General features: G+C 34.7%; 1 protein-coding gene across 3 annotated transcripts in view; it reads left to right on the top strand.

The window, feature by feature from the left end:
• Window positions 1-24360, top strand: part of ptk2ba (protein tyrosine kinase 2 beta, a) — a 24540-nt gene extending 180 nt beyond the window's left edge. The window contains exons 2-32 of one of the 3 annotated variants that reach the window (XM_042773502.1): window positions 689-768; window positions 1705-1930; window positions 2292-2470; window positions 3727-3814; window positions 4002-4081; window positions 4751-4813; window positions 4894-4948; window positions 5307-5447; window positions 6591-6665; window positions 7851-7952; window positions 8080-8194; window positions 8418-8457; window positions 9232-9266; window positions 9378-9422; window positions 9511-9608; window positions 9735-9816; window positions 9892-9992; window positions 10919-11034; window positions 12323-12423; window positions 12532-12621; window positions 12958-13162; window positions 14031-14127; window positions 14227-14283; window positions 14799-14918; window positions 17076-17222; window positions 18072-18107; window positions 18236-18260; window positions 18835-18881; window positions 22193-22327; window positions 22416-22496; window positions 23890-24360. In XM_042773502.1, the coding sequence (XP_042629436.1) occupies window positions 1733-1930; window positions 2292-2470; window positions 3727-3814; window positions 4002-4081; window positions 4751-4813; window positions 4894-4948; window positions 5307-5447; window positions 6591-6665; window positions 7851-7952; window positions 8080-8194; window positions 8418-8457; window positions 9232-9266; window positions 9378-9422; window positions 9511-9608; window positions 9735-9816; window positions 9892-9992; window positions 10919-11034; window positions 12323-12423; window positions 12532-12621; window positions 12958-13162; window positions 14031-14127; window positions 14227-14283; window positions 14799-14918; window positions 17076-17222; window positions 18072-18107; window positions 18236-18260; window positions 18835-18881; window positions 22193-22327; window positions 22416-22496; window positions 23890-24105 (2970 nt within the window). In that variant the 5' untranslated portion in view covers window positions 689-768; window positions 1705-1732 and the 3' untranslated portion in view covers window positions 24106-24360. Of the gene's footprint in view, window positions 1-688; window positions 769-1704; window positions 1931-2291; window positions 2471-3726; window positions 3815-4001; window positions 4082-4750; window positions 4814-4893; window positions 4949-5306; window positions 5448-6590; window positions 6666-7850; window positions 7953-8079; window positions 8195-8417; window positions 8458-9231; window positions 9267-9377; window positions 9423-9510; window positions 9609-9734; window positions 9817-9891; window positions 9993-10918; window positions 11035-12322; window positions 12424-12531; window positions 12622-12957; window positions 13163-14030; window positions 14128-14226; window positions 14284-14798; window positions 14919-17075; window positions 17223-18071; window positions 18108-18235; window positions 18261-18834; window positions 18882-22172; window positions 22328-22415; window positions 22497-23889 lie in introns of those variants that run through there. The other 2 variants (XR_006162095.1, XM_042773503.1) reach the window with 2 other exon arrangements.
• The last annotated feature ends 31 nt before the right edge of the window (window positions 24361-24391 follow it).

Below are 24391 nucleotides of genomic sequence, written 5' to 3'. Positions count from 1 at the left end.
CAGTTAGATATTCTGACCATTTTAAACCATGAAGACACAGTGTTACATTAAAAAGGAAGTTCAGTAGATGCTGATGTGTTGCAAGTATCATTAGATTTTTTTGCTTTTTTCATTTGACTTTATTTTAATGGTCGTGTGGGCAAAAAGAGTTAAAAATATGAGGCATGTCTGATCAGGTGATGAGCGTTTGTATGGATGTTGTGGGGTGATCGTTGTTATCATGATTCATGAATATTGAGCTGATGCCTTAAAAGCATGGTCACAATGTTTTGCCATTTGACTACCGTTTTAGTAGTTTAATAATAAAGCAATGCTCAGGATTAAAACAGTGCATTTCCTTTAAAAAGAAACTTTCAACAACACTTCTATTAAAAGTACTGTATACAGCAGTTTTTATCATGGCAAAGCTTGAATGTTTAACACCTCGCAATTTCCAACACTTCAACATCTCTGAACCTGAAACCACATGACAGGAAACCAAAGTTGTGGTAGATGAATTTGATGAGTTTAAGAGACATAAAGTTAAGGTAGTTGATAGTGTAAAAATCTAAATTTTCTAGTAGAAGTCTCTCAGTGAAGCTTAACAAAGCTACAGTTCACTTCCTATTTTCTTTGGTATACTGAAAAAGGCCATTGCGTGTGCTTGACAACATTTTTTGTGAATCTCATCAATATTTTGGCCTGTCAGGTTCTCTGTCCTGTGACTCGGAGATCATACGGTAACACAGGAGTAAACTGGTTCACACATCAGAGATGGGACATGTCCAGGTAGGATGTTGCATTAGCCTCTCGTGTGCTGACATGTTGAAATCTAGTGTGTTTGGTCACGAACGTCATGTGTTTTTACTACTGCTGTCTGTAATAGAATGTAAATGTAACAGAATGCTATTTTAGAATAGATATAAGCACTGAATGTTTCAAATAAAACTACATTGAAGCTGTTCTCAAAACAGTTATGCTCACCGTATAATTCTAATCATTTTTTAATAATTCAAAAAAAATGTAATGGTCAACAGGCTATAATAATAATAATAATTAAATTTAGAGTATTATTATTATCATCATCATCAATTTATTTAATTCATAACTTTTATTTGTTTTAAGCTGTTTTTAAGAAAAACTTGCTGTCAGAGTAGTTCAAGGGTTTATATAATTCTAATAATTATCAATTTAATATAATTATAATTTAATAATAATAATAACAATAGTGAAAGTAATAGTAATTTATTGTTTTTTTTTTCCTTCATACATTTTTTATTTGTTTTAACATCTTCAACAAAACTACATTTAAGCTGTTTTTAAGACTTAGCGTCAGATTCTTGGATTTATACCATTTTAATTATAATTCTTTAATTCTAATTTTAATGCTAAAGCATTAATAATAATAATAATAATAATGCATCCCACATTATTATTATTATTATTATTATTATTAGTAGTAGTAGTAGTATTACATTTATGTTAGAGTCTGATGAGCATTAAAATTAGTTTTAGTTGTAAATCGTAACATTCCTTTGTTTTAAAAATGTTCCCAGATTCTGTTCTTTGACTTTGATTAGGATATATCAGGACATTAGAATAAAAGGATTCATCTTTTAAATTCACAAATTTTCATCTCATAGTTAATGATTGAGTCACTCATTGATTTCCTTTGGCTCCTGCCTGAACTTGAATGGATTATTTCTCCTCCGTCTCATCACACAGCTGATAGTCAGTTGAGCAGATCCATCTCATGACAGCCTATGTAGAGATGTCGGGTGACACCAGTACGTTGTCATGGAAACCGCCTCCCCCCGGTCCACCACTGGTGTCCGCCGAGAATCAATGCAGGGGGCCGGTGAAAATCCTCAAAGTGTGCTTCATTAGCAACAGCGCCAACCTGGGCAAGAACTTCAAACTGGTCAAATGTGAAAGTTCCTGGAATATCAGGGTGAGAAGATTAACATGCATTTTTACACATCAATCATGAATGCAATATGAAACTCCTGTTATCATGCCCACTAGCATCATGTTGAGCGTTACGATTTTTTGCATGATTTTTTTTTTCATTTACTTCCTGATGAATGTTAAATAAAATCTAAATGTCATAATGCAAAAAAAAATATTTTCTTTCATTAGTTTGACATTCCTTTCATGACAATGATAAATGAAATGAAAATAATGCAAAAAAAAGCTCTAAAAAAATATAGGCTTAAACATATAATTTCTTCTTTCTTATTTTTTTTTTTTTTGGGTGAAATAAATCCACAAATGTTTAAATGTTTGATTTGAATGATGTTTTCATTGTGCAGAGAATTACTCAGTCCATCCTGGACAGCGGGCGACTCGGTCCTAACATCAAGTTCTTTGAATGCTATGGTCTGCTGCTCAAACACCTCAAATCAGACGAGGTTCACTGGCTGCACCCAAACCTCACCGTAGCAGAAGTGGAGCAGAAATATGAACAGCAGCATGTCGAGGCGGAGTGGAGGTGTGTGTCTCATATGGCAAAAAAAAAAATTTTTTATAAAGTGACAGTGAAAGTGCCGTGACATACAGCCAAGTATGGTGACCCATACTCAGAATTTGTGCTCTGCATTTGACCCATCCAAAGTCCACACACACGCACACACACACACACACACACACTCAAAATATAGATTTCAAACTATATTTGCAGAAATATATTTGCATTATGTATATATTTCATTATGTTTAACATTGGCCATTCTTATTATATTTCGAATCTAAATATATTTACACTACCGTTCAAAAGTTTGGAATCTGTAAGCTTTTTGAAAGAAGTCTTTTCTGCTCACCAGGGCTGTGTTTACTGAAGATATTGTGACAATTTAAAATAACTGTTTTCTATTTGAATATATTTTAAAATTTAATTTATTTCAGTGATCAAAGCTGAATTTTCAGCATCATTACTTTAGTCTTCAGTGTCACATGACCCTTCAGAAATCATTCTAACATGCTGATTTGCTGTTTAAGAAACATTTATTGTTATTATCAGTGTTAAAAACAGTTGTGCTGCTTAATATAGTTGAGGAAACTGGTTTCTTAGTTAGTAATAGTGTATATCGTCCAAATATATTAAAAAAATACATTTTGTATTTACACCAAATTAATTTTAACACAGGTAATGCATTTTCTTGCCGCTTCAAGTACATTTTGTAATATATTTAGGCATAAATAAAATATATTTAGGTATAAATAAAATAATTTACACAAAAATTAAAATTCTGTCAACATTTACTTACCCTCAAGTTTTTGCAAACTTATATGAGTTTCTTTCTTTTGTTGAGCTCAAAAGATGATATTAACAAAACCCATAAACACACATATGACAAAATATTTCTTCTGGGCAAGCTATATCTCAAATATTATATTTTCAAAATGAAACCGTTTAGTAAATAAACAGTTGACGATAGCCATAGACTTTTCATTTAGAAAATATCATATTTGAGATATAGTTTGCCCAGAATAAATATTTTGTCGTATGTGTTTGTGGGTTTTGCTAACCATAGCGAGGACGAGATTTCTCTAACAATCCTCTCTCTCTCTCTCTCTCTCTCTCTCTCTCTAAAAATATTTTAACAAGTATTGTAATTTTTGACCAATAAATCATATAAATATAATTATGATACATATATATGTTCATGTGTTTTGGGTTCTTACAGTGCTGGAAATCAGTTTTTGTATATGTTCCTAATCTTGTTTTTGTTCTGCCGTCACAATCAGATATGACTTGAGGATCCGTTACATTCCTCCTGATTTCCTGGAGAAGTTAAAGGATGACAAAACTACAATGCTCTACTTCTACCAGCAGGTCGGTACCTGTCACATGGGGAGTGTTTCTTCACAGTTACCACTCCATATCCTGAGAAGGCACACAGAATAGTGAAGGAAACATGAGTCACAGGCATTATGGGTGTTTGATGTAGCGCTGAAGTGTTGATGGTGGTTTGCACATCTAAAAAGGCGAATGAAGGTGTGTTACTGCTGCTGTTATGCAGGTTCGCAGTGACTACATGCAGCACAGTGCGAGGAGAGTTAGTGACGGGATGGCGCTGCAGTTGGGCTGTCTGGAGATCAGGTATGTTAATACAGATGAACTGAGAAAATTCATAATAATGATAATAATAATAATAACACTTATTTGTATAGCACCTTACAAGAAATGCACTCAAAATGCATTTGCTGAAAAGTTTGTTTCTTCATCAGATTTGGAGAAATGTAGCATTGCATCACTTGCTCACCAGTGGAACCTCTGCAGTGAATGGGTGCCGTCAGAATGAGAGTCCAAACAGCTGATAAAAACATCACAATAATCAATAATGAGTAGCTTTTGGCTTCACAAGACATTAATTGATGGGCTTGAGTGGTGTGGATTACTTGTTTGGACTCTCATTCTGACGGCACCCATTCACTGCAGAGGATCAGTTAGTGAGCAAGTGATGGAATGCTACATTTCTCCAAATCTGATGAAGAAACAAACTCATCTACATCTTTGATGACCTGAGGATGAGTACATTTTCAGTATTTTTTTATTTTTGGGTGAACTGTTCCTTTAAAGGGGAAACCTACTATATAATGATAATAAAAGATGATTAAATAGGTAGTACACAAAAAATGCATAACAAAAGATGTAAATTTAAACCAAGTAATAGTAAAAGACAACATGTATGTATGTAATAGACAGAATGCTACAAAAAAAATATATGTTCACATTTTACATGCCTTTAATTTTTTTCTATTCTGACAGGAGGTTTTATAAAGACATGAATGCCAGCGGCCTGGAGAAAAAATCTAACTTTGAGCTGCTGGAGTAAGTAGTTTGTATTATGCTTTAGATAGTTTTACCCAAGAATATGCACAATGCATTGATGGCATTTCTGCTCCTTTCAGGAAAGATGTTGGTCTGGATTTGTTCTTTCCTCAAGAATTAATCGACAGTATGAAGGTGAAAACATTATCTTGACTTCTGTGAGAATAAGGCAGCAAATACACACTAAAAGCGTTTGTGATTTATGATTAATAATAGTGAAATCACAGGTGTAAAGAGTACCTGAAAACCATACTTGAGTAAAAGTACAGTGAAAACGACTCCATTACAAGTCACCGATTACAAACCGACTTGAGTAAAAGTCTTAGAATATCTGAATTTAACAGAGAAATGCTAATGCACTCGCATTCACATAAAGAAAACTACAAAGTAGCCAAAAAATATACTCAAGGACAGTAACTAATTACATTTACTCAAATACTTAACACCACTGGATGAAATATTGTTCATATACTGTATGTCTGGTATGAAACAGCCGAAGCAGCTGAGGAAAATGATCCAGCAAACGTTCCAGCAGTATGCGTTGCTGAAGGAGGAGCAGTGCATCAACAAGTTCTTTGAGACATTATCTGTTTTTTCCAGTTATGATGAAGAGGTTTTTCCGTGTGAGCTGGTGGTAAGATGCACATATGGTATTTTTTTATTTGTTATGTTTTTGAATAGTTCAAACAGAAATGGAAATTTGCTGAAAATGTACGTACTTACACTCAAGCCATCAAAGATGTAGATGAGTTTGTTTCTATTTTGAGGAATGTAGCATTCCATCGCTTGCTCACAAATGGATGCTCTGCAGTGAATGGGTGCCGTCAGAATGAGAGTCCAAACAGCTGATAAAAACATCACAATAACCCACACCACTCCAGTCCATCAATTAATGTCTTATGAAGCCAAAAGCTGCATGTTTGTAAAAAAAAAAAAAAAAAAAAAAAAAAAAAAAACACTCTATAATACCCCAGTGAAGATGTCATTTCATCTGAATCAGGAGAGAAATATGCACATTTCAAGCACCATTTACAAGTCAAAACAGTTTGAATAAAAAATATATCAGTAAGAGGAAAAACAGGAGATGGACTTTTTCACTCTAGGAGGCATTATTATGGATTATGGACTTGTATGTTGACTGGAAGAGATGAATTAAGTTTGCCTTGATGGATTTGTTTCATACAAACACGCACCTTTTTGCTTCACAAGACAACTGATGGACTGGAGTGGTGTGGATTAGTGCTGGATTATTGTGATGTTTTTATCAGCTGTTTGGACTCTCATTCTGACGGCACCCATGCATTTTCAATTATTGGTGAACTATTCCATCTGAAGTAGTGTGAGAAGTAGTTGTGGGTGGATGGATAAATTCAGTGGCCCCAAAATGTCTTTAGAAACCGTGGGCATGTATACAAATGTGTGAAAGTCATTGCATTAGATAACAGTTTTCAAGCAAATCTCATTAGCAATTAAATCCTGCAAAAACTTCACTTTTGCAGTGACTTTGAAGTCAGTGCAGTACTTTTCGTCTTCATTTTCAGAACTATGTCTGTTTATTTTCCATTATCTAAAACCTAATAAATGTCTTTTACAAAGTGTTTTACTTGAAATTTGTGCATGTGTTATCTTTCTGCGGCATGTTGCTTTGCTATTTTGTTATCTAGTGCATGTCATTGATATGAATGTGGTTTAAGTGTGTACTACAGATGTTCATCAAGCAACAGTTGTTGTGTAAATCTGCAATTGTTGCTCAGTGTAACTGTCTGTTCTTCTTCAGCAAGGATGGAGTGTATCTGTGGATCTGGTGATCGGGCCCAAAGGTATTCGGCAACGTACAGACAAAAGCTCTGTGGTAAGAAGAACATCCACTCATGTATGTTTAACCCACCACTTGACCTGTTCTCTGAAAACACACACTCAAATTAAAGCGAGAGTAACCACTTCTATTTGTCAGTTAACCACAATGGAACATTTTTTTTAATCTACCAACGTAGTCTTTGGTGAGAAATAGAGTGCTCCAAACACACATTTATCGGACGTTTTTTTATTAATATCTGTTTTTGATCAAGCGTCGGTGTTATTTTAGTGTCATTGGGATACTAATGTTTTAAATTCGTTTTTATTTTTATATCTTCTATTTTCATTTTAATTTAAGTTTTTATTTTGTGTGTGTGTTTTTTTAATACGCCTATATTGTATCTATTCATTTTATTTCAGTTTTAGTGTTAGTTATTTTGGTACATCAAGTTAAACTAAGCTTATTGGAGTATGCATTATAAGGGAATACTTTTTCTTCAGCAAAATATCTTTCAACTTCAAAATTTCATGTTTAGTTTTATGTGTTATTGGCTGTTTCTTTGTAATTAATTGTGAAATTTACTAGATATTTCTTGTTTCAACAACCATTTGTGTTCAGTGTTGCTGAAATAAAACCAGTTTGAGTTATATATATATAAATAAAAATTATATATTATATATATTATATATATATATATATATATATAATATATATATATATATATATATATATATATATATATATATATATATATATATATATATATATATATATATATATATTAGGACTGTCAAATGATTAATAACGATTAATCACATCCAAAATAAAAGTTTTGTTTACATAATATATGTATGTGTACAGGGTATATTTATTATGTATATATAAATACACACACATAAATTATATATTTAGAAAATATTTACATGTATATACATTTATATATTTATATTCTTATATTTTATATTATATATAAATATATTTAATATATAAACATAACATATTCTTCTTAAATATATACATGCATGTGTGTGTATTTATATATACATAATAAACATACACAGTATAAGCACATATATTATGTAAACAAAACTTTTATTTTGGATGCGATTAATCGTGATTAATCATTTGACAGCCCTAATATATATATATATATATATATATATATATATATATATATATATATATATATATATATATATATAAAAATATGTGTATGTTTTTTTGATATGTCCTCATTAGCCGGTCTGTCTCGCCAAATTTGTGCAAATACGAAGCATTAAATGCATGCCTCAGAATGACGGGAAGACACTGCTACATATAGATATAGAAGGGGCTAATCAGGTAAATGCATCTACATGTATCTTCTTGAGATGAATGCTTGACTACTGTATAACATCAGTTTACCTTTTCTTAAGAAGAGTTTAAATATGCATGTTAAAAACTTTGATCTCTCTCTGGTCATTTTCAGCCTTTGTCCATCAGCACAGCCTCTCTGGCCATCGCCGAGAACATGATGGATTTAATTGATGGCTATTGTCGTTTGCAGCATGGAAATGAGGCGACTTTAATAGTACGGCACAAAGGTTTGTGGGTTTTCTTATTTTGCAATACCAGGTAATGAAACCAACATTATCATGTATCTTAAATTAGTATTCACTAATGAAACCAATTCAAGCAGTTCCTCTGCCTAAACAGTTTCTGACTTACCTAATAAGTGTGTGACCCTTAATAGTGTAGAAACACATAAAGTAGTGTGCACTGTGTTTGCCACCATATGAATAACAAACTATCGCTTATGTTTACCAGACAGAGAATCTAGAATCTCTCTACCTCCTTTACCTAACAGGTGAGCAGGTGTTTTGCTTTTTCTGTACTCTGTTCTTTTATACACAGTAGGTATTCATGTGTATATATACTAGTGCTGTCAAATGATTAATTGCGATAATAGTTAATAAAACAATTTGTTTACATGATATATGTGTGTGTACTATGTATATTTATTATGTATATATAAATACAAACACATGCATGTATATATTTAAGAAAAATATGCTGTTTATATATTAAATATATTTATCTATAATATAAAATATAATAACATAAATATATAAATGTATATACATGTAAATATTTTCAAAATATATTCTGTATGTGTGAGTAGTTATATATATATATATAATAAATATACACAGCACACACTCATATATTATGTAAACAAAAACTTTTATTTTGGATGCGATTAATCGCGATTAATCGTTTGACAGCACTATACATTTATTCTTTTGTATATATTAAAACTTATACACTACCTGTCAGAAGTTTTGGAATGATTTAGATTTTTTTATGGGTTTTTTTTGAGTATTTTATGCTCACCAAATTTGCATTTATTTGATCAAAAATAGAGTAGTATTGTGAAAAATTATTAAAATTTAAGATAATTGTTTTTTAATTTAATAAATGTTAAAATGTAATTTATTCCTGTGATGCAACACTGAATTTTCAGCATATATAATGTATAGAATTAATAAATATAATATATGAGTATAATTTATTTATATATATTTGATTATTGAAATGGTTCTCTCTTACTGACCCTTTCTAATCTCATATTGCAAAGCAGTATGGAAAACACCAGATCTGAGAGGGAAAGCAAAAGTACGTAAAGCAAAATATATATAGCTTATAGTATATATAACATACACCATTTTATAAAAGACAGATTATTCGATATATCATTCTTTTGTTCACTATATGAATTTTTCACAGGTTCAGATATTTATGCAGAGATACCAGAATATTCACCAGTTCAAAGTAAGAACCAAATAATATTTTAAAGCGATAGATTAGTTGTCATTTCTTTATTTATTTGACATTTTGACCTCAATCCCTTGTTTTCCAGCATCTAAATTTAGCATCTCACGAAAAGACATTGTCCTCGGACGGATTCTGGGTGAAGGTTTCTTTGGTGAGGTGCATGATGGGATCTATAAAAGCAAGGTTAGTGCACACCTACAGGCCCAAATATTCAGCGATATGGATCATAAGGATTTAGAAGAAATCACTGGAAACATATTCAAGTGCAGCTTTCAGGACAGAAAGCTCATGCATCTTGTGTCTTTATCCAGGGGAGAGCGAGTGAACGTGGCTGTAAAGACATGCAAGGACTGCTCAGCTGATGTGAAGGAGAAGTTCATGAGTGAAGCTTGTAAGATGATTCATCTTCCCCATAGAATCGGACAGATGCCTGAATAGAATGATAAAAGTCATTGTTTTCATGCAGTGATCATGAAGAAACTGGACCATCCGCACATCGTGAGGCTCATTGGAATTATTGAAGAGGATCCCGTGTGGATTGTCATGGAGCTTTACCAGTTTGGAGAGGTGCGATTTTTATCATTTCATATCAATGATTTCATGATTGTCAGAGCCTTGTTCATATTCAAGTGTGGTAGCAAAGAAAATCAGACAAAACTACTGAAGAATTAAGATCAGGATTTTTTTTGTCTATTAAACAAAGTCAATCCAAGATGTAGATGAGTTTGTTTCCTCATAGGAACAGATTTGGAGAAATGTAGCATTACATCACTTGCTCACAAATGGATCCTCTGCAGTGAATGGGTGCCGTCAGAATGAGAGTCCAAACATCTGATAAAAACACCACAATAATCCACACTACTCCAGTCCATCAGTTAAAGTGCATGTTAATGCATTTTAACTTTAAACCTCCACTTCTGACAAAATTAGAGTATATAATCCATAATAACGCTTTGTCCAATGAAAAAGTCCATCTTCAGTTGTCCCCTCATATCAACATATTTGTTTTGAACTGTTTTCGCATGTAAACAGTGTTTGATCTATGCATATTTCTCTACTGATTCAGATGAGATAACTTTATCTCTGGAGAAAGCAGTGTTATGGATTGAGGACAAAAGCAACGGTTTGAAGTTAAAAAATAAAAAAAGCAGCTTTTGGCTTCAGAATATATTAACTGATGGACTGGAGTGGTGTGGATTATTGTGATGTTTTTATCAGCTGTTTGGACTCTCATTCTGACGGCACCCATTCACTGCAGAGCATCCATTAGTGAGCAAGTGATGCAATGCTACATTTCTCCAAATCTGTTCCTATGAAGAAACAAACTCATGTACTTAAATTTTTCAGGGGATTTTGGTTTTTGGGTGAACTATTCCTTTAACAATCACTGTTGCCCATGTCACAATAAGGATTAAATCTGACTTACATTAGTACATTATGCAATATTGTTAATCAGACTTTATTATCATTCTGGTTTCTCTGTGTTTCTTCAGCTAGGAATTTACCTGATGGAGAACAAGCACAAATTAAGCACTGTCACGATGATCCTGTACTGTCTTCAGATCAGTAAAGCTCTTGCTTACCTAGAGGGTGTTAACATGGTCCACAGGTACATCAATACATCTTCTGACCAGATTCAGTGTGTCTTTGCTTAAACAGTTCATGCAGTTTTTGTGAATAATCATTACCTATTTGGTTTGAGATTCTGGGCATTTGGTCTCGGTTGGTTATGGTTTTAAAGTATGAAGAAACTGCGCTGCTTATAAACATCTCTTCCTCTTGACTTTTCACTTAACTAAATTTGTCTCAGTTTTAAGCAGCTCTTATGGGTAAAAGATTAGCTGATGTCAGTTTGACAGGTAAAAATAAATAAATACAAATATCATTCAACAATAATCAAAACAATATATACTTTAAATCCTTAACTAACTTTGTACGTCTAGTGTTTCTTCAGCTATGGGCAGTTGTGTTCCTGCAGAGAAATTTATATTCTGAATAATAATCTAAATTATAGAGCCTTTTACTTGTTCACTAACAATGTGTAATAATAGCTGCACATAATGACAGAAGAATTCTGTTGTCTGTCATGAGCATATCAACTACATCACAAATTATATGTTGTTTAATAGCATTTTAGATATTTTTGGATTAAAGCGACTGATGCCTTTGTTTTGCAGATTTCATAGCTAAATTTTTTGCATATCACTTTCACTTTTTAATGAGAGATATTTAGCTATATAGTTTTTTGAGACGTCTCTTGCGCTCAACAAGATTGCATATATATGATAAAATACAGTAAAAACTACAAAATTGTGAAATATTACTAAAATCTGAATAACTGTTTTCTATGTGGATATATTGTAATTTATTCTCGTGAATCAAAATGGAATTTTTAGCATCATTACTCCAGTCTTCAGTGTCACATGATCCTTCAGAAATCATTCTAATATGCTGATTTGCTGCTCGAGAAATATTTCTTATTAATGTCAATGCTGAAAACAGTTGTGCTGCTTCATATTTTTGTGGAGACCAAACTCTTTTTTTATTTTCAATAGAATAGCATTTCTTTGAAAAAGAAATCTTTTATCACATTAAAAATGTCTTTACTGTCACTTTTAATCAATTTAATGTGTCTTTGCTGAATAAAAAAAATACTAATATAGTTAAATAAAAAATCATATTGACCCCAAAATATGCACATGCCATACTGTATACAAATTATGCCTTGCCCTAATACAACTCGCAGATGCATTAAAAATTAAACCGCATTTGCTTGTTGGTGTCTTCACATATCCTTGTTGATATGTGAATCATCTGTATCTCATACGTGTGGCTGAACAGAACCTATTTTAGTGGTGCACATGATCAAGTTATTCAGTTCAGTGTTTTTCCATCAGGGACATTGCTGTGAGAAACGTGCTGGTCGCCAAACCAGACTGTGTGAAGCTGGGAGACTTCGGCTTGTCCCGATACATAGAAGAGGAAGAGTATTACAAAGGCAAGACTAAGGCTGACTAGTCTGTTTAAACTTATCATGCAGTTTAAGTCTAATATCGCGTTTCTTGTGCCTAATGCTGTCAAATGACACTGTTTGTTTTCTCTCTAGCCTCTGTGAGTCGATTACCTATCAAATGGATGGCGCCAGAGTCCATCAACTTCAGACGCTTTACCTCGGCGAGTGATGTCTGGATGTTCGGTTAGTGACTTTGAATCATGACGTGGTGAGATTAATGCGTTTAAACATGCATGACGTGTTATGTCACTTCTACAAAGCGCAATGCTGTCTTTTCAAAGCTGAATCACTGTTTTGACCACATTAGGCAAACGATTAATTCAATCGTGAGGATTTTTCAAGCCGTCATCATGGTGTAAATTCCTATCTCCTGTTATCATTCTTGTTGATTCAGTGCTGAACAACCCTATCTTTCACAATGCCTTGCGTCTTGAAGTTTTGCAATGAACGTCCAAAGCAGTTCAGAAGACTCATTTCTGGTTCCTGATTCTTGGCGGTTTCCTGTGCTTCTCCTTTCAGCTGTGTGCATGTGGGAGATCATGAGTGGAGGTCAGCAGCCGTTCTTCTGGCTGGAGAACAAGGATGTGATAAACCAGCTGGAGCAGGGTGTCCGTCTGCCCAAACCTGAGCAGTGCCCGCCGACCCTCTACTCCCTCATGACTCGCTGCTGGGCCTACAGCCCCCGCGAGAGACCCAGCTTCGCAGAGCTCGTGTGCAAGCTGAGGTACGTCACTACTGCTCTAGTCAGGTTGTCGGTTTGAACCCTTAAAGGAGTCATATGCATGCATTTCAGAGCTCAAAACAGAGCGCTAACCCCATCCCAAAATAGAGCATTTATTATTAACTAAACCGTTAAAGCTTCTTCTGTATTTACACAAATTTAGACCCACATGTACACATCAACGGCGCCTATTGACTCATCAGAAACTCATCATTAAAAACCAAATTATGATCTTTACTAATACTGTAAGTGGAAAGTAAGGGGGAAAAATTAATATTGATGAATTAAAAATTAAAAATAATATTAAAATTAAAAGCAATAAAAATGTCAATTCTAATCAAACAAAAAAATATATACAAATTAAATAAAAAATGTAAATAATAAAAATAGTAAAGAATATAAACATGCAAATAATAATAACAATACAAACTGACTGATTAAAAAAATCTAAATGTAAAATTAATATAAATTAATATTAAAAATGTAAAAATGTAATACACATTAAAATTGTATTAAATAAGAATAAAAGTAATAATAAAATAAATGAAAAATTCTAAACAATTAAATGTAAAAATACTAAAAACTAATTGAAATGATTCACATTGTGGTGAAATTTTATATTTAAAAGAAATTAAAATGTAAATAATAAAAAAAAGAATTATTTAAAAAATAAAATAAAAATTTAAAATTAATATAGAAAATGTCAATAATAATAAAAAAATACAAAACTTCTATATATAAAAATATAATAAATATAAAAATAAAAAGGTAGATGATGGTAAACATAAAAAAAAAAAAAACGTGAAAAATAATAATAACAATGAAATATATACAAACTGTAACATTAACTGTTTCTGTTTGCTCCCCACAGTGATGTTCATAATATGGAGAAGGAAGTGGAGGTGGAGGAGATGAGAGGCAGAACGCGCTCCATAAATATATCCCCGTTTACTGATGCTCCACCGAAGGTATCTGTCTTTTCACTCTCTTTTTCTTATACTGGTATTCTCGTACTGGTATTTATCATTCTCAGTCTTTTTCTGTTCATCTTCATTCTTTTGTGAAAACCGTCAAGAATGAAACAATCAGGTTCCAGCACTCTCAATCCACGTCTACATCCCCAGGTGATTTTTCCTCCTATTAAGTCTGTAGTTGCTTTAATTGCATAAAATGCAGCCTCTTTGTAGTGATGAACTAATATGAGCTCAAACTTTTCTCATCAAATTCTCCCAAGATTATACAATCTGAGATGCTCTCCAATTTCATCTCATTTATGACCTTATTTATGTCTATTTCTATTTCACCAAAGAATATTAAGAGAAACTTCTGAGACAAAGTTGATGGTTAAATGAGACTTCAATTATGTCTCCTGTGCAATGAAAGAAGAAGCTATATATTTACTCAGTGGGTGATGCATTTAAAATTGGTAGACCATCACTATAAACTATGAAGCAGCTTCACACTTCTAACTACTACAAATCACAACACACACAATCACCAGCAGCTTTGGCCTCTTCCCCTTCACTGCATTTGCACTCAGAACCGCCATGTTATGCGTGTCATTGTGTGAATATGTTTTAGCGTGTGGTTTAGTTGTGCTTCTCTGTTTGTGTTCTTGCTTGTTCGCCCAACTTTCCAGCTGCCTGAGTCTCTGCGCTTTAGTTCACGAGTCCTTGCCAGCCCGCCAGACTGGCGCTCTGTGCTCATGTCCGGCTGCACGCTGACCCTGCCGCCGTCCCCTCGCCGTGGCAGTATGGGGGTAAGAGCGCCACCTGCCTTCAGTACTGCGAACAAACATGCTCCTGTGTGTTTCACCCAAAAATTTACATTTGCTGACAGTTTATTCACCCTCATAGCATCCAAGATGTAGATGAGTTTATTTTTCATCAGATTTGGAGAAATGTAGCATTGCATCACTTGCTCACCAGTGGATCCTCTGCAGTGAATGGGTGCCGTCAGAATGAGAGTCCAAACAGCTGATAAAAACATCACAATAATCCACACCACTCCAGTCCATCAGTTAATGCCTTGTGAAGCCAAAAGATTCATGTTTGTAAGAAACAAATCCATCATTAAGGTGTTTATCTTTAAACCATCACTTTTGGTCAAAATTTGAGTGCATACTCCATAATAACACTTCCACCAGTAACAAAAAAAGTCCATCCCTTGTTTTCTCTCATCCAAATCCACTCACATATTTGTTTAGAGCTCTTTTGGCTTGTAAACGGTGTTTGATCTGTGCATATTTCTCTCTTGATTCAGACCAGATGACTTTTTCACTGGAGGAAGTAATATTATGGACTCATATTTTAGCCAGAAACAGTGGTTTGCAGTTAGAAATATCTTAAGGATGGATGATTACAAACACAGTTTTTCACTTCACAAGACATTAACTCATGGACTGGAGTGCTGTAGATTACTTGAGATGCTTTTTTCAGCTGTTTGGACTCTCATTCTGACGGCACCCATTCACTGCAGAGCATCCATTGGTGAGCAAGTGATAAAATGCTACTTTTCTCCAAATCTGTTCTGATGAAGAAACAACATCACCTATATCTTGGATGGGTGACGGTGAGTCAATTTTCAGCAAATTTTAATTTTTTGGTGAACTATTACTTGAACTAATTCTTTAAAAAGCCAATGAAACATGCATTGCAAACACAATTCAAAACACTGTCAGAAACTACCCATTGAGATGGCTTGACAAGCACAGTTTTCTTTCCTGTGTTGATGTATTTCCTATTTTTTTAAGTATCAAAGTGCCATTTGTTTACATCACATCCTGCCGAAACCACTCTCAACAGCTTGTGGCATAGACGAAAAAAGATTCTTTCGCAATGAATGAATGTCAGCCACTTACTTTGCAACCTCTTTATGGCTGAGAAAGAAAATCATGAATATAGATGTACCATGATTTGCTGCATGCTATAATTCAGGGGGAAGGACATTCTAATTCACTACATATGCATTTCTATTTATGCATTCCAAGGTATATATCAGTTACATTCCCTGGGAATCGAACCCATGACCTTGACGTTGCTAGTGCTTTGAGCTACAGGTTATTGACAAAATTTGGTGTAGTGTAAAACTGGTATTTTTGTATTATGGGTGGGCTAGTGTAATGTGGGACGCCTAAGCTTCAGTGCATTAATCTCTTCTTTTACAACATTAAAGTGAACATGATTGGAGTTGAATTTAAGCAGGGGTGTCAAGCTATTTAAATACAGTAATTTGACTTTCTGGAAATTATGTCATAAATGTGTGTATATTAAAATAATCAAACAGGAAGTACCGCTTGTGAAGTTCACTCAAAGGTCAGTGATAGGATTTAGACTAAATTAATGTTAAGGATATAAATATGTTATAAATAAAACAATGTCTTAAACTGTTATCAAATTATATTTGTGGTGTATTTGTACATCAAATGTTGCAATAATATTGTTAAAATGCAATTTTGAAGCAATCTTTGTCATCTCACTTTAGAAAAGGACGTTTCAAAAGTGGGACAGCATGCTTTGACTAATGTGGGACAGTCAATATACTGTTATTCAATTGATAAAATGTGTATTAAATACCATACATGCATTTTTTATTACATTTTGGGCTTGTAATGCAGGAATATTTTTAGCAGTAGTTTTAGTAATTTTGTTATTGTTATTAAATATTTATATTAAGCTGCAATTTATATTAATTTTAGTCATTTTACTGCTTGGTGCATTGATAACCACAAAAGCTTTTGGCCTGGTTTCTTTTTTAAAGATGGTAAGGGTGTAAATGCATATATTTTAAGAGTGCTATCAGCATATTTATGGCCATAATGATGACAAACATAAAATTAAAAACTTGCAAAACTCCTGTTTAATTCATGAGGTCGTATTATTTTCTGGTATGATATATGCGTGTGTTGTTTGTGAAGGACCGAGGTTTCCTGGAGCCCAACAGTAAGGAAGACGCTCAGCGGCTGTGGGAAATGGAGAGGCAGTGTGTGCAGGAAACTTTAAGGAGGCAGAAACAGGAAATGCTGGAGGACAACAAGTGGCTTGAGAAAGAAGAGAAGCTTCTGGTTAGTCATCAGTAACATGTGTCTCTCGTCAGAGCCGTAGAAGCATGCAATCCTCGCCGGGAAGGTTACTATGAGTTCAGAGAAACAATTCAAATGTGACCCTGGACCACAAAACCAGCCTTAAGTGTAAATTTTTTGAAATTGAGATTTATAACTCATCTGAAAGCTGAATAAATAAGCTTTCCATTGATGTATGGTTTTATTAGGATCGGACAAATATTTGGTCAAGATACATTTAAAAATCTGGAATCTGAGGGTACAAAAAAATATTGAGAAAATCACCTTTAAAGTTGTTCAAATGAATTCTTAGCAATGCATATTACTAATAATATTAAAAATTAAGTTTTAATATATTTACGGTAGGAAATTTACAAAATATCTTCATGGAACATGATATTTACTTAATATCCTAATGATTTTTGGCATAAAAGTAAAATTGATACTTTTGAACCATACAATGTTTTTTGGCTATTGCTACAAATATACCCCAGCGACTTAAGACTGGTTTTGTGCTCCAGAGTCACAAATATGTTTGCACAGCAGAGTGGTGTTTAAAAAGACCGTTCTATAAAAAAAGATTAAAGTTAACATCAAGTCCAAATTTACCTTATTTACAGGCTTCTGTTATTCAGAAAAAGACTATATTAGCCTTTCTAATCTTTCATCAGAAAGTAATGACTTGTTCCTCCACTGAAATGGCTTTTTTTTTTTTTTTGGCTGATGTTTCCTTCCCCTAAGGATTTCTGTTTTATATAATCTTGTTTGTCTTAAAATACATCACATTATGAAAGTAAAATGGGTTTCATCTTTTCATGTGGACTTTAGACTTAGGCTCTGTTTCTCTTTCAGGATCCATTTGCCAATGACGACACAAAGGCTAAAGTGGTAAAATACTTCTGTATATATGAAATATTAAATAATCTCATTTTTATATGTTCATCCCATCGTGACTTTTGTCTTCCACTGTTATGCACTATTATTAAACAACATTAACATCCTTTTCTTTATTTTAGATGTCAGGAAATGAGACAAGCCAAGGTGAGTTCATTTTAAAACACACAATTAAAGGAATATTTCACCCAACATCATTTACTCACCTACATCATTAAAACCTGTATGCTGTTATTTCTAGCTTTTCTGATGTAATTAAAAAATAAAAAATAAAAAAAAAAAATTTTTTCCTTTGAGTGATGAACAAATTTAATTTGTTATATACTGAAAAACTTCCTCTCTGCTTATCTAAAATTTTTGTGTTTTTTTTTATGTGCTTTTGTATTTTTTTTATATTTCTATATTTCTCTGACTTATTTTATTATTTTTTATTAATATATATATATATATATATTATAATAATAATTTTATAATATATTATGTTTTTATTTTTATTTTAATTTTCATTCAAGTTTTTCATCTAATATTGACATTTTATTTTATTTCAGTTACCGAAATGATTTGTCATTTTTAGTTAATAACAACACTGGCGTTGATGCACCTACTCCTGAACTATTTAATCTTTCTTATTTCAGTCAGTAGCCATTGCTATCTTTATGATCATGTCCATATTCCATCTTCTGCTGTCTTTTGACTTTGTGTTTTGCTGTGTTTCTCTCAGCTCCTTCCCATGCTCCTCCAGAGAAGCCCCCACGGGTGTCTGCTCAGGTAATTGCGGTTTTAATGCGGTTAGGGAAGGGCTGAATGCCAGCAGAGACTTCTGATCTCTTTTTGAAGCCGCTCAGTAAAGGTGTCTGCCATCCTTTGGATGTTTCCAGACGAGCAGATGGCAGCAATCAAAGCAGAGGTTTTACTGGGAGCTCTGTGACTAAAACCTGATGAGCTTTGGACCTTGTGGGCTCACCTTGATAATGGCTCAGTAGAAAGAGGATGAGCAAGGGTTTTTTTTCCTGAGACTTCAGTGAAGTTGAAATGAAACCAGTCTCTGAGCTGCTGTATGCTGTGGCACCAAATGAGAGTAAAAATGGCTTAAGGGAGTAAATAATAGAGAGACTGCTTTTTGACTGACTTTTTTAAAAAAGTAGTTCAACATACATGGTTCAGGGTTATTACAGTAAAAAAAAAAAAAAAAAAAAAAAAAAAAAAAAAAAAAATTCTTATACTTAAATATAAACATTAACTGAAATAAAATAAGGTTAGTTTGTATTTTACTTTATTTCAGCTAACTGCCAGGGCAAACAGTCTAAATTTTCACTTACATTCTAAAATATAAAAACTGCTATAAAATAAAACTGTTTTATTAATGAAATAAGACCCCTTTAAATTAAAATAACCTAAATATATAAAAACAGCTTTTATTCCCTGTCTGTTATCATTAAGGCCATTAAAATGCTAATACTCCTAAAAGTTGAAATTAGCTGTCACGAGACGCTGCTGAAAGGAACACCGAGTCAAGAATAAATCGAGAGAGTATTTATTAATCCAACACAGAAACAGGAGGAAGACACACGTATGTAACTTGCAGACCCGACAAACAGATTGAACAGACTAGGACCCTTAAAGACAGGATAATTGAGGAAATACCGGTTGAGTGGAATGACTAAATTAACAGGGACATGGAACACATGGGGAAGAAACTAGACACACCTGGGAACTAATCAAACCAAACACAGGAGACAGAAACTGGGTCACGGGGCAAAAAACACACTAAATGAGTCCAGGGGTGTGACATTACTCCCCCCACCCGGAAGGTGCGTCCTCGCACTGTATAAACAGAGGGAGGCGTAGGTGGGAACTTGGGAGGAGGTTCCGGTGGAGGACGGACTCCCGGGAGGGGTCTAGCAGACAGAGACCACGGAGAAAGAAGCCAGGGAGGAGACGACAGAGGGAGGAGCCAGGGAGGAGACAGGAGGAACCTGGAGCAGGAGGAGCCCAGCAGGACCCAGGCCACAGCCATAACAGCCCAAGGTGGAGCTGACGGTTGGAGGAGCCATGGAGGAGGAATGGCCGCCGACTCCAGGGGGCTGAGCAACGGTGGCGGAGCGGGAGGAGACAGGAGGAACCTGGAGCAGGAGGAGCCCAGCAGGACCCAGGCCACAGCCATAACAGCCCAAGGTGGAGCTGACGGTTGGAGGAGCCATGGAGGAGGAATGGCCGCCGACTCCAGGGGGCTGAGCAACGGTGGCGGAGCAGGAGCCCGAGGCAGAGACAGAGAGCCAAAGAGCCAGGGTGACGGGGAGGATCCGGAGGTCCTAGGCGGAACTGATGGCTCTGGCAACCAACACGGAGATGTGGAACTGGAAGGCCACAGTGGAGCCAGAGTGACAGAGGACTGAGGTGGAGCCAAGGAGATGAAGGAGCCTGATGGAGCCAGAGGGACGAGGCAAAGCCAGAGGAGTGGAGTCTCGAGGCATAGGATGGTCGACGCCAGACCAATGTGGAGCCGGAGGGACGAGGGAGCCAGGCGGAGCTTGTGGACTGCCGGGCCACGGCAGAGAGGATGGAGCTAGGAGCCATAGTGGAGCCAACGAGTCAATGGGCCGAGATGGAGTCCAGGCCTCGGAGGCTGAAGGTGGAGGTGAGGGAGACTTCGGCCACGCTGACGCTGGAGGATGGCAGTCCCGTGGAGTTTGCACCGCAATGATGGTGGGCTGAGGGCGAGCCCTGGGGCTGGAGCCGACACTGGGCCTAACTGGGGAACAGGAGCCCATCCTGGGCCTAACTGGGGAATTGGAAGCCCCCTCAGGGCTGGATGAGTAAACCACGGATGAAGGAGGGCTGGATGGGACCAGCGGAGACATCAGAGAGAGGAGAGGGGGTAGGTCATCCTCCAGTTCAGAGTCCCGGTCTATAAAATCCACCTCCTCATTTTGCCGGTCCATATTTTGCTCACCCTCAGCCGCGATGCAGGGGGAGGAGCTCCACTCCACACTCACACCGTCCACGGCTTGCTTGCGCCGGTTCTCGCACCTGGTCTGCAGGAGGAGGTGGAATTCGAGGCAAAGGAGGGGATTCATGGACAACACTACGGAAACAAAAGAGACTGAGAAAAACCAGAAAACAAACAGAGGGTAGACAAATGCTATTTAAACTCTTGTGGTCGGATAAACACAGATTGAACAGACTAGGACCTTTAAAGACAGGATAATTGGGGAAACACAGTTGAGTGGAATGACTAAATTAACAGGGACATGGAACACATGGGGAAGAAACTAGACACACCTGGGAATTAATCAAACCAAACACTGGAGACAGAAACTGGGTCACAGGGGCAAAAACACACTAAATGAGTCCGGGGTGTGATATTAGCTTTTAATAATTGAAATTATTTCTACATTTACACCTATATTAAAAATTCTGTTAACAATAACAACACTGGCGTCGATGCACCTATTCCTAAACTGTTCCTTTCATCTTTCTTATTTGACAAAATTTGGGCAAAATTTTTAATCTTGCAACAGTGTTGTAATCATTAATTAAAACTTAAACTTAAATATTAAAAATGTGTTAATTGAAACAACTGAAATAAAATAAAATGTAAATATTAGATGAAAAACTTAAAAAAAAAAAAGAGAGAAAGAGAAATGTTCTCTTGGCTACTAACTGAAATAAGTTTAAACTGAAATACTAAAATTACTAGAACTAATAAAAATGTAAGCTTAATAGAAATATTTAATAACAGTAATGCACAAAATGACTAAAGCATTAACTACATTTAAAATGAAATCTGAAACTATAAAAATAAAAACTGCTGAAGCTCTGAAATCTGATTTCAGACCACGTTCAATTTCTGAAAATGTATTGATCGGTGTTAGTATTTATTAATATTTATGTACTATTGTAGCTTTGAATTATAGCTCTTAATTTTTTTTTTTTTTTAAATTAAACACCACAAAATTACTATGTTTTTAAATCACAATGCAAGAAAGATTATTATTTCATCTGTAAAATCCATGCATGAACATGAATTGCAATGGTTTGCTGCATGTATTAACACAGACTTGTTCTGGCCATCACAGCCAGCGCCCACAGCAGAACTGGACCGCACGGATGACATGGTCTATCATAACGTGATGGAGATGGTGAAGGTCGTGGTGCAGCTGAAGAACGATGTCAACACGTTACCAGCCTCAGAGTACGTCACTGTGGTGAAGGTAGGGCGACTTTGAAGCAGTTCGTAATGCTTAATGTTTGGAGTCATGTTTCTGTGTTCGGTAAGGTCATTATTGTCTCATCTGGCAGTCGGTGGGAATGACGTTACGCAGTCTGATCAACAGTGTGGATGACATCCTCCCGACTCTACACGAGTCCATCAGAACGGAGGTAAAGCATTTCAAAAACACTATTTTGAGCTATAAATGATCAAAGCTTATTTCCAAATATGAAAAGGTTATTTCAACTGACTATATTTTCTGATATAAACTCAGAACTAGAAGATAATTAGTCAGAATTGATAGATACTCACGAATTGTGAGATGTTAATGATACAGTACATGATAAATTATAAAAAAAAAAGTTAGGATTGTTTCCAAAGATAGTTAGAATCTTAAAAAAATATAAAAGGATAAATTGTGAGTTTTTATCTAACATTTCTGACTATTTCATCTATTCCATGGCAGAAACAAGTTGGACTTTTTTCTCGCAATTGTGAGTTAACATCTCGTAATTCTGACATGTCTTTCTCAGAATTAAAAAAAAAAAAAAAAACGAAATATAAACTTAGAACAATCGTGCAATTCTAAGAAAAGCAATCCAATTTTCTTAACTATTTTGAACTATATATTATGGAAGATTATTTCCAAAAAATTTAAAAGGTAATTGCAACTTTTTATCTCACAATTCTGACTTTTTTTCCTTGCAATTCTGAGAATTTCTATAAACTCAGAATTATAAGATATAAAATCAGAATTTGGAGAAAAATTTAAATGTTAATAAAAAGTCTCAGTTTACCTTTTCTATTCTCAAAATATTTTCTATTCTTGACTTTTTTCGCGCAATTGTGAGTTAACATCCCATAACTCTAATAAAAAGTCTGAATTGTGAGATATAAATTTGCAGTTCTAAGAAAAAAAGACAAAACTGTGAAATACAAAATCATATTAATTCTGAATTGTGAGATAAAAAGTCAGAATTTTGAGATAAAAAGTCACAATTACCTTTTCAATTTTTTTTGACTTTTTTTTTTTCTCACAATTGTGAGTTAACCTCATAATTCTGGCTTTTTTTTCCTCAGAATTGTGAGATAAATGTCTAAATTGTGAGATTTAAACTCACAATTCTGAGAATTTTTTTTTTTTTTAATTGTTAGATATTAACCCTGAATTGTGAGATATTACCTCGCAATTCCAAGAAAAGTCTGAATTGTGTGATATAAACAATCTTCTTTTATTTGTGAGTTAACATCTCGTAATTCTGGCTTTTTTTCTGAGAATTGTTTTATAACTTGCAGTTCTGAGTTTATATCTTAAAAAAATCTTTTTTTAGTCTAAATATTTAAACTCATAATTACAAGAAAAACTTTTGAGGAAAAAAATGTCTGAATTGTTAAATCATTAGTTAACATTTCATAATTCTCAGTAAGAATTGTGAGATAAAAAGTTTCAGTTACTTATTAATCTATTTATTTATTTATACTCCATAGCAGAAATAAGCTTTCATGACATTTCTATAAATTAGAAAGTATAAAGTGTTGTTCTGGCTGCTCTCTGCTCGTCAGATTGAAGGAACGCAGAAGTTGCTGAATAAGGATCTGGCCGAGCTGATCAGTAAGATGCGTCTGGCTCAGCAGAACGCCGTCACGTCTCTGAAGGACGAGTGTAAGAAACAGATGCTGGCGGCCGCTCACACGCTGGCCATGGACTCCAAAAACCTGCTGGACGCTGTGGACCAGGCCCGAGTACGAGCAAACGTGGCCAAACCCACCACACACTAGATCTGATCCCTGATTGGACGTCAGACAGGCGGTTTCATCCAATGAGAAAGCTGGGGGATGAACTCAGTTGTAAATGACCTGGAACAACTTCCTTTATTTATGCTTCCGAATGGTAATGAAAGCAGGGCTTTCGACGTTGAATGTTTTCAGATGGATTTTCACAAATGTCTGCTTGTAATTGTTTTCAAAAAGTCAAGGATGTCTGATCTCAGGAAAGTTTGTGGGAGGAAATAAATACAGACTTCTGGAGTTTTATCATGTCAGATCATTAACTTATTTAATTCTT

The sequence above is a fragment of the Cyprinus carpio genome, chromosome A17, assembly GCF_018340385.1.
Source record: "Cyprinus carpio isolate SPL01 chromosome A17, ASM1834038v1, whole genome shotgun sequence".
Classification (NCBI taxonomy): domain Eukaryota; kingdom Metazoa; phylum Chordata; class Actinopteri; order Cypriniformes; family Cyprinidae; genus Cyprinus; species Cyprinus carpio.
The sequence above is the reverse complement of the archived record's forward strand: the minus strand, read 5'-3'. Positions and strand labels throughout refer to the sequence as shown.